At 42.8% G+C, this 16808-nt stretch overlaps 1 protein-coding gene across 1 annotated transcript; it reads left to right on the forward strand.

The window, feature by feature from the left end:
- The first annotated feature begins 326 nt into the window (after positions 1–326).
- On the forward strand, positions 327–16074 carry SLC6A16 (solute carrier family 6 member 16). The gene is made up of 11 exons (XM_037819201.1): positions 327–756; positions 1144–1301; positions 1490–1616; positions 1821–1996; positions 2223–2333; positions 2514–2755; positions 10703–10899; positions 11231–11422; positions 11563–11722; positions 15483–15645; positions 15844–16074. The coding sequence occupies exons 1-11, from the start codon at positions 327–329 to the stop codon at positions 16072–16074; spliced, it is 2187 nt and encodes a 728-aa protein (XP_037675129.1).
- Positions 16075–16808: the final 734 nt, after the last annotated feature.

Genomic DNA, 16808 nt, shown 5'->3' on the forward strand with positions numbered 1-16808 from the left:
CTAGGTAGTACACCTCAGTGTTGTCAGCATCTCTTCAAGTAGGATTCCTGACTCTTGGTTTTGGTTATGTCCATCCCTATCTGTTCCATCAAAGCATTTCTAAGAAGTAAAACTTCCATAAGATATTTTTTTGTAATTTGACTTTCAGTGATGGTAGGGACAGAAATGAAAGGTTTGCTTTAAGGAGACATTGGGGGTTGGTTGGAACTCAATCATTCCTTGGCTCTGACATCTATAATCCACAGTTTTTGCTGTCCTTAAGGTCTACCCAAGAAGCCGACCTCTCCCTTGAAGAAGCCGAAGCTGCTTTAGAGAGTCTTCCTGTGATGAAGACTGAGGTCCAGGCTTCAAAATCCTTCCTGACGAAAGTTTCATCTTCTGAGACAAGGCTTTCTGAGAATGTCTCGGAAATCCAGTCTTGGGAGTACAGGGGCCCAAAGACCTGGTCTACAACGGCCTTGGTTTCAGAGGCCAGGGCTGCGCAAGCTGAGGCCTGGGAGACCCAGGCTTGGGAGGCTCAATCCAGGACCAACCAACCTAGGCGGACCTCTGTGTTAGAGGCAGATGGTGCATCAGACAAGGGCAAGGAACCTTCAGCTGAGAAGCTGCAGGTGACAGAGAAGGAGCAGGATGAGGTCCTTCCCACCCGTCCATTCTGGTCTAACAAGATTGACTACATCCTGGCCCAGGTGGGCTACTCCTTGAGACCGTTCACCCTCTGGCACATACCCCATCTGTGGCTTCATGACGGAGGTAGTAAGGCTGGGGACCAGGACTTGGATCCATGTGGGGAGAGTGGACCAGAGCCTTCAAACTCTAAGGTCTCTGAAACATGTAAAGACTGGAGATTTGGTACTGTGAGCAGGATAGGAGCCAGGTGCCTGAGAGGGGTGGAGGCACAGGGTAACTGAACATGAGGATGATGGGTATGGAGGCCTGGGCCAGGGCTGGGGTGGAAATTAGGTGTCTCTGCCTTCCAGGAATTGGAGCTGGACACATGGGACCATGAGGGATGTGGAAGCAGTTGAGTCCTGATGCTTGTGACCCTGCGGGAGGTCACTACTGGGTCCTGGACTCCTGAATAAGTTCAGGCACTGAAAGGCTAGATGGTTCTCAGAGCTCCTCCCTGAATCCCCTGTACAGGCAGTTTTCTCATCATCTACATCCTCATGCTGTTCTTGATTGGGATTCCTCTCCTCTTCCTGGAGATGGCAGTTGGTCAGGGGCTGCGTCAGGGCAGCCTCGGTGTATGGAAGGTCTTCAGCCCCTGGCTTGGTGGTGTGGGTTATGCCAGCTTCATGGTGAGTAGCCCTGGGCTGCCCATGCCTACCCTTCACACCCCACCCCCATCCTCACCCTTGTCCTGGAAGAGGTCCTCTGTCTTCACTTCCATGGGTCAGAGCTCTCCAGTTCCCCAATCCTCTGTCAATTCCCCTCCTTTTTCCTGTTCCTGCCCGCCCTTCCCAACCACCTCCTCCCTGGTCCCCAGGTGTGTGTCACTGTGGGCTTGTACTTCAATGTGGCCAATTCCTGGAGCCTCTTCTACTTGGGTGAATCCTTCCAGTTTCCTCTTCCCTGGGAGAGATGTCCCTTACTGAAGAACTCCAGTGGTTTTGGTGAGGAGGAAGACAAAGAGGAGAAGAAGGGGAAAACTGAGATCTGGAAGGGAATTTGGAGAAGGAGAAAGGAATGAGGAAAGATAAGAAGATAGTAAAAGGAAAAAGAAAGAGGGGAAAGGAGAAGGGAGGAAAGGGAGGAGGGCAGAAGAAGGAGGGGGGTCACCCTGCCTAGTCGGTGTGTTTAAAGTCAGGTCCCTCCAGATGCTGAATGTTTACGAACAACACCCTCCGTGTACTTCTGGTACCGCCTGACCTTGGAGGCCTCAGACAAAATTGATGATGGTGGGCCACCAGTCTTCCATCTGAACCTGTCCCTCCTTTTGTCCTGGTTTCTTGTTGTTAGCATCATGATCAGCGGGCTCAAGAGCATTGGGAAGGTGAGCCACCATTTTTGGGCTCCTTGACATTCTTATATGCTTTAGCCTTCAACTAACGTTTATTTCTAATTTCTCACTTCCCCTGGCCTTTTACTCCCACCAGCCCCTGGCCCCTGCTGAAAGCTGTCTTCTAACTCCTACTCTTTCCTGATTCAGAATGTTCGATTCCTGCTGACTGCTGGCCCTACTGGCGTCTGGTTTTTGATATGTCCCCCTCTCAATTCAGGCAATGTACATCTTGGTGGTGTCCCTCTATTTCATCATCTTCGGTTTCCTCATCCGGAGTCTCCTGCTGGACGGGGCATTATTTGGCCTTCAACATTTGGTGTTTTCCAAGGTTGGGTCTGTCTCCCTCACTCCCCCATCGGGCCTTGGGAGGCACAATAGCTGCCTATTTTTAAGGCTGCCTTTCCCCATTGTCTTATTCTGTGTCCTCACCTTCTCCCAACATTTCTGTTATCTTCTCCTCTCTTTCTTCTTTTATATTCCCCCCTTATACTTGTCTTCTTCCTTTTAGATATCGGCTCTGTATTCCATAAAAGTGTGGCACCAAGCAGGGATCCAAGTTTTGTTTGCCCTGGGCCTAGGCTTTGGCACCATCGCCTCCTTCTCGTCGTACATGCCTCAGTCCAACAACTGTCTCAACGACGCCTTTGTTATGGCCGTGGCCAACCTGGGCTCCATGATGCTTGCCACACCAGCGATCTTCTCTCTGATGGGCTTCTGGGTCACAGTCATCATACACCGCTGCAACGAGAAGTAAGGCCAGACACTTAGGCAGGGATCCTAGCCCCGGGAACCACAAAACCCAAAGACCCTAACCTTCAAGGTTCTGCAAAGACCCACGTTCATACATCTCAACCTTGGGTGCACTTGCAAGCCTCTCCATCCTCCTACAGCTAAAAACGGGGATCATAGAATCTCCTGTCATATATTAGCCTTCTCAGAACCCTTTTCTAACCCTGGAAATCCTCAAACTCAGAGATTGCCAAGTATCCACCTCAGAGTACCGTCATAGAAATATCCAGAGTTAAGGTTACTGCAGTCCAAGGTTTACAACAGGATAGTGACAAGACCAGCACCATGTGGGTGTCACGGATTCATCTCTTTACACCTCAAACCTGTGATTTCCCTTGGAAAAGGCTTGAGCCTAATCAGGTCGTGATTCAATGGCTTTGGGCTTCATCAAGTAACCTCCCACTCACTTAAGAGTATAGGGACAGACAATAGTTTAAAAGTAAAGAGCACTCAAGACAAGAATTCAACTTCAACACATTTTACTAAAGGAGCACTTAAGGTAAAAGGAACAATTTTACAAGGTAAAAATTAATTGATACATGACCAAGCCTGGGAGCCCCCGCTCCTCCAGACACAGCTGGACGTGAGATCAGAGAGCTCCCCCTTGTTTGAGTTACAGAAAATTTATAGCATCTTGATTTAGAGTACTTTTAATTAAATCATATTCTATTTTTACATTAAATGATGCTTCATGAACAAGAGTCACTTGAAACAAAGTGTCTTGATCCACGAATGGTTTAAGATCAAAGGAGAGTATCCACAACATTATTAGAGACTTGAATGCCTGTAAAACTTTACTGATAATATTCTTACTAATTAAGCTATGATTTCTGGAAGAACAATATAACATACTTTTACTTACATAAAGCCTAAATATTAGAAAAGCGTTTATTACTATTACTTGTCTTTAACTTGTTAATATGGTTTTCTCATTTTATTCTACGATTAGTTTAGTGATTACATTATATTGATATACATTTGATTAGGACTGTATTCAACCTTGCTACATTGTCACTTATCTATGATTAAAATAGCAGCTGTAGCCCCATCCTGTTCTCACAGAGAACCAGATGATTACATGTTATCTATATCTAAGAAGGTTGAGAAGGCCTTTTTTAAAAAAAATTAAATTCAGTTTTATTGAAATAGATTCACAAACCATACAGTCATCCATGATGTACAGTCAGCTGTTCACAGGACCAACATATTGTCATGTATTCATCACCCCAATCTATTTTTGAACATTTTTCTTACACCAGAAAGAATCAGAATCAGAATAAAAAATAAAAGTAAAAAAGAACACCCAATCACCCCCCCCCAATCCCACCCTATTTTTCATTCAGTTTTTGTCCCCATTTTTCTACTCATCCATCCATACACTAGATAAAGGGAGTGCGATCCGCAAGTTTTCACAATCACACTGTCACCTCTTGTAAGCTACATTGTTGCACAATCATCTTCAAGAGTACCGACTACTGGGTTGGAGTTTGATAGTTTAGGGTATTTACTTCTAGCTGTTCCAGTACATTAAAACCTAAGAGGTGTTATCTATATAGTGCATAAGAATGTCCACCAGAGTGACCTCTCCACTCCGTTTGAAATCTCTCAGCCACTGAAACTTTATTTCGTTTCATTTCGCACCCCCCTTTTGGTCAAGAAGATATTCTCAATCCCACGATGCCGGGTCCAGATTCATCCCTGGGGGTCATATCCTGCATTGCCAGGGAGATTTACACCCCTGGGAATCAGGTCCCACGTAGAGGGGAGGACAGTGAGTTCACCTGCCGAGGTGGCTTAGTTGGGGGGGGTGCACATCTGAGCAACAAAGAGGTGCTCAGGGGGAGACTCTTAGGCACAATTATATGCAAGTCTAGCCTCTCCCTTGCAGTAACAAGCTTCATAAGGGCAAGTCCCATGATAGAGGGCTCGGCACATCGAACTGCCAGTCCTCAATGTCTGTGAGAACATCAGCATCAGTCCAGGTGAGGAAGTCCAACTCCTCTGCATTTCCTCCCAGTTCTTCAGGGGGGCCATGCAAATATATTTTTATTCTCTGCCCAAAGTACTTTGGGATGTGTCACTGTTTCACTCTAACCTATACAGACCTACCATATCTCACTTCCTATTCAAAATTCCTTGTAATTGTGGTGTTTGAACAAACTGTAGAGTTACACTGTTTAGAAAATATAGATTCTGCACCAAATAGACATCTCTTCTCTTGGTCTCACATGGAAGTTGAAGTTTTAAAACAGTCAGTTTCGACCTTTACCCTTTGGCCCTGTTTGCCCTAGTCTTAACCAGATCTGCTTGAGAAGGCCTTTTTTCTTTCTTGAAAATATTCACAGCTTTTTAAACTGTTTAGCTTTCCTTCAGTATAATCTTCCAATATAGGACTTGAAGGATATGAATCATCTGTCTCAGTTATTATAGTAAGGCCTTTCCACTTTTTATCATTTGGAAGTTATACTTGAGTTTTTTTAGGTAAAAGTTTTGTTAAATATGTTTCTATATCAGAAGGAATAACTGGTTCTTCACTATTAGAACTGAAAACATCAGTTGGTATATGAGACAGCATAGAGAGGAGTCAGTGTCCTCATTATCAGATTCCTCGGTAGAGATATCCTGCGACATCCTGCCAGAGTCCTCCGCCATTTAGAGTGCCCTGTGCTCAACTGTTGGCTCTTAAATTCAGGGCATTCTGTCAATCTAGCATCCCTAAACCTCAGAATAACCCAGAGTATTTGAGTCTTTATCATCTGCTCATCCTTATTTTTTAAAATTCTTTATGCATTATTTTCTTTGGACATTTAGAAAATACCTTTTATCTAGCCCAGAGACTTGGACAGATAAGTCAGACCACAGTCCTTGCCTTTAGTGAGTTTTCAGTTTGGGGAGGGAGGAGAAGAGGGGAATTTGGCACTGAGTCAGACAGTTGTAAACTGGTGATTACTGGTAACAGGATGATGGGGTAGGACAGAGATGAGAGCCATGAATTCTGTCTGGGCTACTTCCGAGAAGGCTTCTTGGAGAAGAACCTGAGTCGAATTTGTTCCCAGTAATTCAACCACCACATATAACCACCATTTTCTTCTAGATGAAACCTGGAAATAGATATATCTTCTGGTACATACATGGAAGAGTTCTCTAGGGTGTATTCTTAAGAGTGGAATTAATGAGTACAGTATGCACATTTTCAGTTTTACCATATATGATTTTCAAAGGGGTTAGTCATTTACCCTCCCAACAAAACTATGAGAATTCCATTTGTTCTACATTCTGGCCAACAATTGATATGGTCAGACTTTTAAATTTTTGCCAGCCTATTATTTTTTGTTTTATGATATTTTTTGTTTGCTTTTATAAAAAGCTTTTATTATAGATGCAGAAAAATGCATAAAACAAAATGTACAGAGTAAATGCTATAAACACCATCCAGGCTAAGAACTAGAATGTGCCCCAGAAGCTCTCCATAGCTCCTTTTCTATATGCATACCTCTGCTTGGTAATTATTTCTTTGCTTTTCTTTATATTTTTATCATGTATGTATGTACATCTAAACAATATATTTTAGTTTCTTCAAAGGCAATATACTTTAGTATATCTATTTATGTAGTTTAATTTGTGCACTTACATATAAATTCTCTTTGTATTCTTTTGTGGTTTACTTCTTTCATTCAACATATGCTTGTAAGAGTTTATCCGTGTTGTTATGTGTAGCTTTTGTTTATGTTTTTTTAATGCTGTGTGATGTTCCTGTATATGAAAAGACCACAATTTATTTATCCGTTCTATAATTAGTGGTCACTGGAGTCTTTCCAGTTTGGAACTGCTATAAACAAAGCTGCTTTAACCATTTATACAAGTGCCTAGTTACTGCATATGTGCACACGTTTACAGAGTATGTACCCGTGAGTGGGATTGTTGGGGCATAGTTATCTATTACTGTGCAACAAAACAGTCCACAATAAGTGGCTTAAAATAACAGTGATTTGTTATTTCTCATGGGTTGGCTGGCACGTTCTGCTGGATTTGCTTGTGCTCACTCATGGCTGCATTTAGCTGGTGGATTGCCTGGGGCCTGGATTCCTCCAGGACTGCCCTGCTCTGCCTCCGGGACATTGGCTGGGCTTCCTCATGCATTTGCAGCCGGTTTGCAGTGTGCTGGGGGCTCTTCTCCAGAGGCCCTAGCGTGTGGCCCACTTCGGCTTCTTCACGGAACTCTGTACAAGTCCCAGGGCCTCAGCACAGAACCCATCCATTATCACTGCTGCTGCATTTCTTTGGTCAAAGGAAATCTCAGAACCACCCCAGATGCAAGCGGTGGGAAATTGACCTTTTGAGAGGAGGAGCTGCACAATAGTGTGACTAGGATTCTCAATCTCCCACACATCTCTCAGCTTCACTAGGTAATGCCAAATTACTGTCCCTAGAACTTGTGGCAGTTGATAACGTATGTACGCATGAAATGTATGTATCAAAGTTCCTGTTGCCTCACTTCTTGCAAACACTTGGAATGTCAGGTTTTTCATGTTTTTCCAATTTGATGGGAGTGTAATGGTTTCTCATTTTGATTTTAATTTGTGTTTCTTGGTTATTAAAAAGGATCTTTTTATATATTTATTGGCCATTTGGGTTTCCTTTTAGTGAAATGCATGGTCAAATCTAATGCCGATTTTTCTTTTGGACTGTCTTTTTCTTTGGAGTTCTTTGTATGTTGCAGATTCTAGTCATTTGTTGATTATATGTTAAATTTTTTTTCTCCCACTTTGTAGGTGTTTTCGTTTCCTAGGCTGCTCAAGCAAATAACATGCAGTGGTTCGGCGTAAACAATAGGAATTTATTTGCTTATGATTTTGAGACCGAAGACTGTTGTGTTCTGGGGCTGGCTGCTGGCCATCCTCCATCCTTAGCTTGTCACATGGCAAGGCACATGGCAGCATCTCCTGGTCTCTGCCTTCTCTTCCAGATTGCGTTGCTTTCAGCTCCTGGCCACTCCCTCTGTGGCTCTCTTTCTCTGTCTGAATTTCGCTCCGCTTATAAAGGCCTCCAGTAATAGTAAAATAGTAAGATTAAGACCCATCCTGATTGAGGTGGGTCACACCTTAACTAAAATAACTCCTCAGCCTACTTACAATGGGTTCACATTCACAGGAATGGATTAAATTTAAGAACATGTTTTTCTGTGGTGCATATACCTTCAAATCGCCACAGGTGTCTTCTTTTCAGTCTCTTACAATGCTACCTTATTTTGGATAACTTTTTATTTTTATGTAATTACAAATGTAAAGACAAGTCACAAGAATTTTATCAAGAACCTCTAACTCCTGCATAATCTTTCCCCAGACTCACTACTTGTTATATTACATTTGCTTTATCATTTGTGTGCTCTTTCTCTTTATATATAAAATATACCTAATATATAGTATATATAATATAAATATCTTCCTCCCTATTCTGGAGACTAGAATGTGTCTCAGGCAGAAAACCTGGGCAGTTGAAGAGCTCAACTCATCTGTTTCCCTTTTCTCAGGGATCACACTCCTGTGCTGCCTGTTAGCCAATGTCTGAAAACATTTGTTTTATATATTCTGTCTAGTAGTTTACAGTGAGAAAGTAAATCCCTGTTGGAAGCAAAGTGTCTACTAAATTTTTAATTTGTTATTTTATATTTTATTTCAAGAGGTTCTGTGTAGTTTTTTTTATCTTCATGTTTGATTTATCATTTCTTGTTCCTTGCAAATATTTTCAAGTTTGCCTTTTATTTTTAAAACATGGTAAGCCTAATTATATCATAATCTTTGGTAAGTCCAATATTTTGAGGTCACTCTAGGTACTATTTTTACTGTGTTGTTTCTGTTGGTTGTTGCTCATGGTGTTTTATTTTTATGCCCTTGGTTATCTTTGGCTATTTCCTCATTCCTTTTGAACTGTTGTTTACAGGAATTCCTTAAAGCCTAAGATGAAGGTGTATCCATCTGTTCAGAATTTTTGCTTCTACTGATGTATGGGGACACTTGGAAGAGACTACTTGAAATTCAGTTCTTGGCTTGAGCTTTTGAGAAAACTAGGGTAAAAATATTGGGCTGTGTATCTGAGCTAGGGTGGCCTGTGGTTATAACATGTTAGGAAGTTTAAAATTTCCATTTCGCTCATTTCCAAAGCAACTTCCTTTGAATTCCTTGTTGTGTGGCAGGATTAGATACAAGCTACAGATTCATTTTTACACTGAAGGTAAAAGTCCTTTGAAGGACCAGATTTAAAGAGAGGACACCTTCTATTTAAATCCTTACTTTGGGCAGCCCTTTTATATCTGAAAGATTGTGAAATTGGAAACTGCAGGTACAGGTTGCTGTATTTGGCATATACGTTTGGGGCAAAGTGGCTTTCAAAGTCCCCTTTCCTCACTGCTCCTCTCTATGTTTCAACTTTTGCCTGATAATTCTTTATTATCATGTTAAAATTTTTATAATTATAAAAAGATTAAAAGTATTTTCCAGATTTTAAAGTTATTTTTCTTGAGAAGTTTGGTCCAAATATCTAATTCGCCTATTATCAGAACATATAATATTTTATTTTCTAAAATGTGATCAAACCGTACTTATTTTTCTGCAGCTTGGTTTTGCTCTTATCCATAAATCTTGGCAAGATTTCCCTTGCAGTTCTTATAGAGCAATGATCTGAATTTTTAAAGATTTGTGGAAGTTAGCCAAGAGTGGTGGTGGGGATAGGGTTGTTATTGGGCATGACAGACTCTGAAACTGCAAGTAAAGTCTGGCTAGAGCATGGAATGTGAAGAGGTTATGGGGGAAGATGATGCTGGAGAGATCAGTAGGGCTCACATCACAAAGCCCAAGAAGCAGTTTCTCTTGTGTCTCACACCTCCATGGGGACACGTTACGTTGTCCTGTATGTCTCAGTCAGTGGTGCTCCTGGCATTCTGTGATTACAAGTTTAGAGGGTTGACTTTTACCCATTAGTCCAAGAAAGGAGTGCGGTCGCAGCTAGGGGCGGGCACCCACAGAACCCTCTGCGGTCGGGGTTGCTTGAAGGGTACCGGCGGAGGCTCTTCCCGGAGGCGAGGGTGAGGCGGGGGACTTGGCCGAGTCCCCGGCGGAGGCGTGCAAGGTGTGGAGGGCGGCGAGGGAGAAACGCGAGACACTCTCCTTTCAGGGGGGTAGAACAAAAGCGTTTATTTAGGGGTGAGCACAAGTTATATAGGGTGGCATAGAGGGCGGGGTTGGTGTAGGGGTGAAAAGGGCCTTAAATGGTAATGCTGAGGGGATAAAGGCTAGGATTGGTTCTGAGAGGAGGCAGAAGCTGTTTGCAGTGGGCGGGAGTTGCTCTGGCAACGGTGCATGCGCACTGGCGGTGGCGGGAGTTGCTCTGGCAACGGGGAGTGTGCGGGCAAGATAAGGGGGGCGGTTTTCTCCGGCAAGCTTCCTCTAACGGTTGTATTTTGGGTGAGGAAATGGGGCCTGCATCCGGCTCCACTTTCTCAGGCCCGGGGGGCTGTGGAGGGTAATACTGCCTGTGCCCACCACCCTCCCCAGGGGCTGATCAGGTCCCCCGGCCCAGGCCCGCCAAGTTGAAGTACGTAATCAGTATCCCGCAAGGGAGGGAGGAAGGAGGTGTGTGGTAAGAGACCCCGTAACTAGAGCTGGAACCTGAGAGTCCCCAACAAGACTGTAGAAAAGGTTTCTTCTGGGGACACTGTGGTCATAAATTCTCCAGGCTCATGCAAATTCATGGCCCTGAAGATAGGTACTTTCTAGGTTTCATCCCAGGCTCTACCTTACCCAGATCAATAATGCTGTGCTAGTGATGTCCCTTCTCATCTGGAAAAACAGGAAAAGAAGTAGTTTCTTAGAGGGCCTAATGGTTCTTTGCGATTCTACCCCTTTTCCCCAGGAATGCTGAGATACTCATAAAGCTTGTAGCCCAGGGAGAACTGCCTCCTGAGGCCCGGCCCCCTGTAAGCCTGCATGATAACCCGACAGTGATCTTCACCACCTGGCTCAACGGCCTTCCGCAGACCATCAAGAGCATGGTCCTCAGCAAGGTGACTGAGTGCGATATAGAGAAAGAGATTTTGAAGGTCAGTAAAGGTAACTGGGGGCAGGGCCTAGAGCTCCTTAAAGCTTCTGTATAAGACGGAAATTTCAGCTTTTATTGGCACCAGAAAAAACAGTCCCAGAAGCACCAGGATAACCTGCAGTTCTGATAGTGCAAAAAGCTATAGCCTGCAGTGTCCTTCCACTGACAACCATAACTGGATTGGTTTTCTGTGTCAGAGTGTCAGCTTGGAGGTATGATTTTCTCAGTGACCCAGGACTTTTGGGGAATTTTCCAGGGAAAGTAGATGTATCTTTGTATTCTTTTCATTACATTCAAGAACACTTTCCCTCCTGCCCTTTCTCCCCTTATAGATTAAGGAAGGTCCAAGCTTTGCCTTCCTGGCCTTCACTGAAGCCCTGGCACTAATTCCTGGGTCAGATGTATGGTCCATCATCTTCTTCCTGTTGCTGGTGATCCTGGGGCTGAGCACCATGGTAGGGATCATGCAGGGCATCATCACCCCACTCCAGGACACCTTCCCCTCCCTCCGGAAACACACCAAGCTGCTGACAGGTACTCTGACTTGTGACCCTGCCCCCACCCGTGCCCAGATTCCACTGAGACTCTTATCCAGCAATGGTCTATGACCTCTGCTTAGCTCTTGTCACCCAGCCAGACCTCTGACCTTGATCCAAACCCAATGTTTCTTACAGTGTGTGTCTCTTTGTTCCTGTACCTGGGCAACCTCTTCTTCATTCGGCCTTCGGGTATCTACTTCATAAAACTGCTGAATGACTACTGGACTGTTCTACCCATCGTTGTCATCATCATTTTTGAAAACGCGGCCGTGGCCTGGGCCTATGGGGCCAGGAGGTGATGTCCTGGGCCTGGGTTCTCACAAAGATTGGGCCTATAGGGAAGGATCACCTCTTTTTGGTTGCCTTTACTCTTAGCAATAGTCAGGGATCCTTGCCTTCAGGGCCTTCTTGGAAACTTTTTCATTTATTCATTTATTTAACATTTTTATTGAGTCCTTAATATGTGCTAGGCACTGTTTTAGTCACTGGGGATACACCATTGAATAAAACAAGATCCCCGTCCTCATAGTGCTTACATTTTAGTGATGGATATAGACAAGAACCAAAGGGAAAATAAAAATAAAAAAATAAAAATATACGGTGGTGATAGGTGACAGGAGGAAATCAAACATTAAGGTAAGATGATCCAGCGTGGGATTACTTGTGGGTGCTAATTTAGATAGGATTACAGGGAAGGCCTCCTGCATAAGATGACATTTGAGCAGCCTCCTGAATGAAATGAGGTTGGGAGCCATGAGAAGATTTTGAGAAAGAAGCAGAGGAAGCAGTAAGTACCAAGGCCCAAAAGAAGCATCATGCTTGGAGTTTTGAGGGAAGCCAGAGAGGCTCGAACAGAGTGAGTGAGGCTGAGAATGTTAGGAGATGATGCCAGAGAGGTAAAGGGGTCAGACCATGTAGGGCCTAGTAAGCCATGGTGAGGACTCAGCTTTTTATGCAGAATGAGAGAGGAAGCATTAGAAGGTTTTGAATAGCTGAGTGGCAGTATTAGATTTAATTTTTAAAAATATGTCTATTACTGCTGTGTGGAGAATAGACTGTAAGGAGTTGAGAGTGGAGTATGGGGGAGTGCCAGGAACTTTTAATATTCCAAATGGGAGCAAATGATGGCTTGGGCTAGGGTCGTAGAGATATAGGTGGAGAGAGGGGCTTGATTCTGTATATGTGTCTATAACCCAAATGTCTTTTGGGTTTAAAATAGATAAAGGAATAAAATACATAAAAGTAGTAATAAAGGTAGGAAGACATAAATAGAATTAAAAGTGTTTTAAGGTCTTGTAGTATCTGAGTAGAGGTAAAAGCCTTAAATTATACTTAAGTAAGCTAGTAATGCACCAAATTAATGATTAAAAGAAGAAAAATATCAACACTAACAAACTGCTAGAGAGGTAAATTGACAATTCAAAAACAAGCTATAAGAAAACAAGAAAGAAGAGAAAAAACATACAACAGTGTGATAAAAGAAAATAGTAAGATGGTAGATGTAAAACCAAATATATCAGTAATTACATTAATATAAATGGTTAATATCTAATTGAAAGAGCAACATTATCAAATTGGCTTAAAAAATAAAAACAAAATAGTTTTTCACAAGACACTCCTTAAATATAAAGATACAAAAGTCTTGAAAGTAAAAGGATAAAAGGATACACCATGCAAAATTTAATCCATTTCAAGCTTGTATAGCTATTCAACTAGCCTTTAACTTAAGCAAATACTGATAGAGATGAAGAGGGATTCTTCATTAAGATAAAGAATTCATTCTACCAGAAAAAATATGAATTCCTAAGTTTGTTGCACCTAACATGACCTTTAAATATATAAAGCAAGGAATAATAGACATAAAAGGAGAAATAAGATAAATTCCCTAATATAATGACAAATGACTTAATATAATTATTTTTAAAGCAATTTTATTGAGATATATTCACATACCATACAATATCCAAAATATACAATAATTGTTCACAGTATCATATATAGTTGTGCATTCATCCCCACAATCAATTTTTGAACGTTTTCATTCCAAAAAAATAAAAATATAAATAAGAATAAAAATAAAAGTAAAAAAGAACACACAAAACATCCTATACCCTTCCTCTATTCATTTACTTTTTGTCCCCATTTTCCTACTCATTTGTCTGTACACTGGGTAAAGGGAGTGTGAGCCATAAGGTTTTCACAATCACATGGTCATATAGTGTAAGCTTTATAGTTATATGATTGTCTTCAAGAATCAAGGATACTGGATTGCAGTTCAACAGTTGCAGGTATTTCCTTCTAGCTGTTCCAATATACTAAAAACTAAAAAGGGGTATCTATGTAATGCATAAGAACAAACTCTAGAATGTCCTCTCAACTCCATTTGAAATCTCTCAGCCACTGAAACTTTCCTTTCTCTTCCCCATTTTGGTCCAGAAGGCTTTCTCAGTCCCATGATGCCAGGTCCAGGCTCATCCCCGGAAGTCACGCCCCACGTTGCCAGGGAGATTTACACTCCTGGGAATCACGTCCCACATAGGGGGTAGGGCAGTGAGTTTACCTGCAGAGTTGGCTTAGAGAGAGAGGCCACATCTAAGCAATAAAAGAGGTTCTCTGGGGGAGACTCTCTGGCACAATTATAAGTAGGCTTAGCCTCTCCTATGCAGTAACAAGCTTTATAAGGGCAAGCCCCAAGATCGAGGGCTTGGCCTACTAAACTGGTAGTCCCAGTGCTTGCAAGAATATCAAGAATTCCCCAAATGACTTTTTACCCATATTTATGTTTATTTTTCTCTTAAAAATGTCTTCAAATTTAACTGTTTGCCCAACTTCCATCTTCCCTCTCCCCCATCTGCAATCAGGACAAGCACCTGACTATGATTTCATTCCTCTCTCCCCTCTAATCTCCACCCTCTTCCCATTCACACCTCTCTACCTGTCATGCTGGCATTGGCAAAATGTTATTTATCTACATATGAATTTGAAAAAAATTCTTATTTAGACAACAGAAAATTTAACTGATTTTAAAATTCATCCTCCATTCCCATATATTTTTAGTATTTCTTGGTATATCTGTAAATATTTTGAAGGTAGAGGTAACAGGGAAGATGGACAAGTAATCAAGGACTAGGATCTTAAGGATATAACTGTGACATGGAAGAATGAGAGAATGCAAATTAAATACAGGCAGTCCCGAGTCCAGCTTTTTACCATCTAAGTGGTAGAAGCCTAGGAAGGCTCAGTTGGCAGAATTTTTAGGTGATAGAGATCCTCAGCTCACTCATTTATTAACTCAAATATTTTTGAGACCTTATCTCTGTCAGGAAAGTCTTGTGGTGAATAATGGGATAGTAATGAATTAGATTTAGTTCCTCCTCTCAAAGAGCACAGTGTACAAGGGGAAGACATATATAGGTAGGTAATCCCAGTACAGGGTAAATCTATAATACAGGTAGCCAGGGATGCTTTGGGGACACAGATGGGTATTTAGGAAGACTGGAGAGTCAAGGAAGGCATCCTAGAGGAGGGGATGCTTGAGCACTCTGGACAGATGAATAAGCAGAGAAAGGGAGAAAGAGAAACATTCTAGGATAAAGGACCCCACTTGTTATATTTATTGAAATTGAGAAAGTGTACTAAAGGAGGATGGATATGTTGGCTAGAAGAAATTAAGACAAGCTCCCCAAGGACAGTGTGTTAATTTAAAAAAATCTGTGTTGTTAACCACTGGATGCCCAGCACTTAGAAGAGCCCCTGGCATATTGGTGATATTATCATATTCGTAGAGTGAATGAAAGAAACCTGGCTTTTATCCTGAGGGCATTGGGTACTCATGGAAGGTTCTTGAGCTGTAGAGGGATGTTTGAAAAATCTTGGGTTGGGATGGAAGACAGAGTAACTAAGGGATGATATGAGAGAGGATGAAGATTGAGCTGGGGCAGAGGTTTCTAGGTGAATTAGAAGATTTGAAAGGAGGTAAGGTTGGGCTGGCCCCTTCCCCAAGGCTGGGCAAGGCCTAACTGGGACTCCTACAGTCTTTTCATCCTTCCTCCCAGGTTCCTTAGAGACCTGAAAATAATGTTGGGCTGCCCCATCTCACCCTTCTATCGTTGGCTGTGGTGCTATCTGTCTCCATTTGTGCTGCTAGTCCTGTTTGTGACCAGCCTGATTCACTTGTGTCTGAACACCATCACCTACGTGGCCTGGGACTCAAGCACTGTGAGCCTCCATCCCCAGGCCCCAGAACCCCCCAGGGAGTTGGGACCAGACCTTTGAGTACACTCTTGGTCTGAGGACTCAGTCATCTCGTTCTCTGACTGCTTGAACATTCATTAGTCTTCTGCCCTTGTTCCTATCCTTCCCCTCCACAGTCCTGGGAACTTCTGTATTCTGAACCCTTTTCCCATCTCTCCACAGTCAAAAGAGGTGATTCAGCAATACCCACCATGGACGCTGCTCTTGATCGCCCTCCTTTTTGTCATTGTCATCCTACCCATCCCCACGTACTGTATATACTACTACATCCATGGGGGCCCTGTCAGCCCCACGACCTGGGATGGGTCTATATTATTCATAAGCAATCAGGTAATACCCAGTACAGAGGCCCAAAACAAGGAAATCTTACTAGATGATAAAACAAATTGCTGATCAACCTGTGGTGGTGACTTCATTCATTTGGCCTAACATCACACATCCCTCAAAGTGGATCTAACAGGCAACTCTTAACATCACCTGGCAACTGTTGATGTCTCTGAACCCAGAACCTCTTCTTCCCAAGGGAAAGGGCAAATTTGTGGGAGCTCATAGGGCCTGGGTTTGCAGACCTCCAGGCCCCATCCTCCCTGTACCACTGTGATTGTGCTTTCCCCATCCTTGCCCTTAATACTGAACACACATGCATAGCTCATGTACACAATTCCTGCTGTGTATGCCCATGGAACCTGCCCCTTCTGGTCTGCTTGTTTCCTGGAACAGGGCTGGAGGAGTAATGATATTGGGCAATAAATCAGTTCACTGGGAGTCCAAGCACCGATTGTGAGCAGCTCCATCTGTAAGTGTTGCAGCTGGTTAGTCTTCTACTTGGAAGGATTGCATTCTTTCAGGAGCCAAACATCCAGCCCTGAGTCCCTGTCTTCTCTTTGCCCTGGCAAATTCAGATGCTAGATTACTAGACTTTCCTTAACCAGGGTCTTGCCTTTGGCCAAGTTGGAGAAAACTTCTCTGGGAAATAGTGGCTTCACCCAAGATGGAAAGGTATTAATGTGCTTGCTAGTGGGACATGGCAATCCTATCATGTGTCTAAAACTTACTTTTATAGAGATTGCTTTACTGGTTCCAAGACTGTTTTGTGAACTAAGTGCATTTGTGAATTGATATATAAC

The sequence above is a fragment of the Choloepus didactylus genome, chromosome 27 (genome assembly GCF_015220235.1).
Source record: "Choloepus didactylus isolate mChoDid1 chromosome 27, mChoDid1.pri, whole genome shotgun sequence".
Classification (NCBI taxonomy): Eukaryota; Metazoa; Chordata; class Mammalia; order Pilosa; family Megalonychidae; genus Choloepus; species Choloepus didactylus.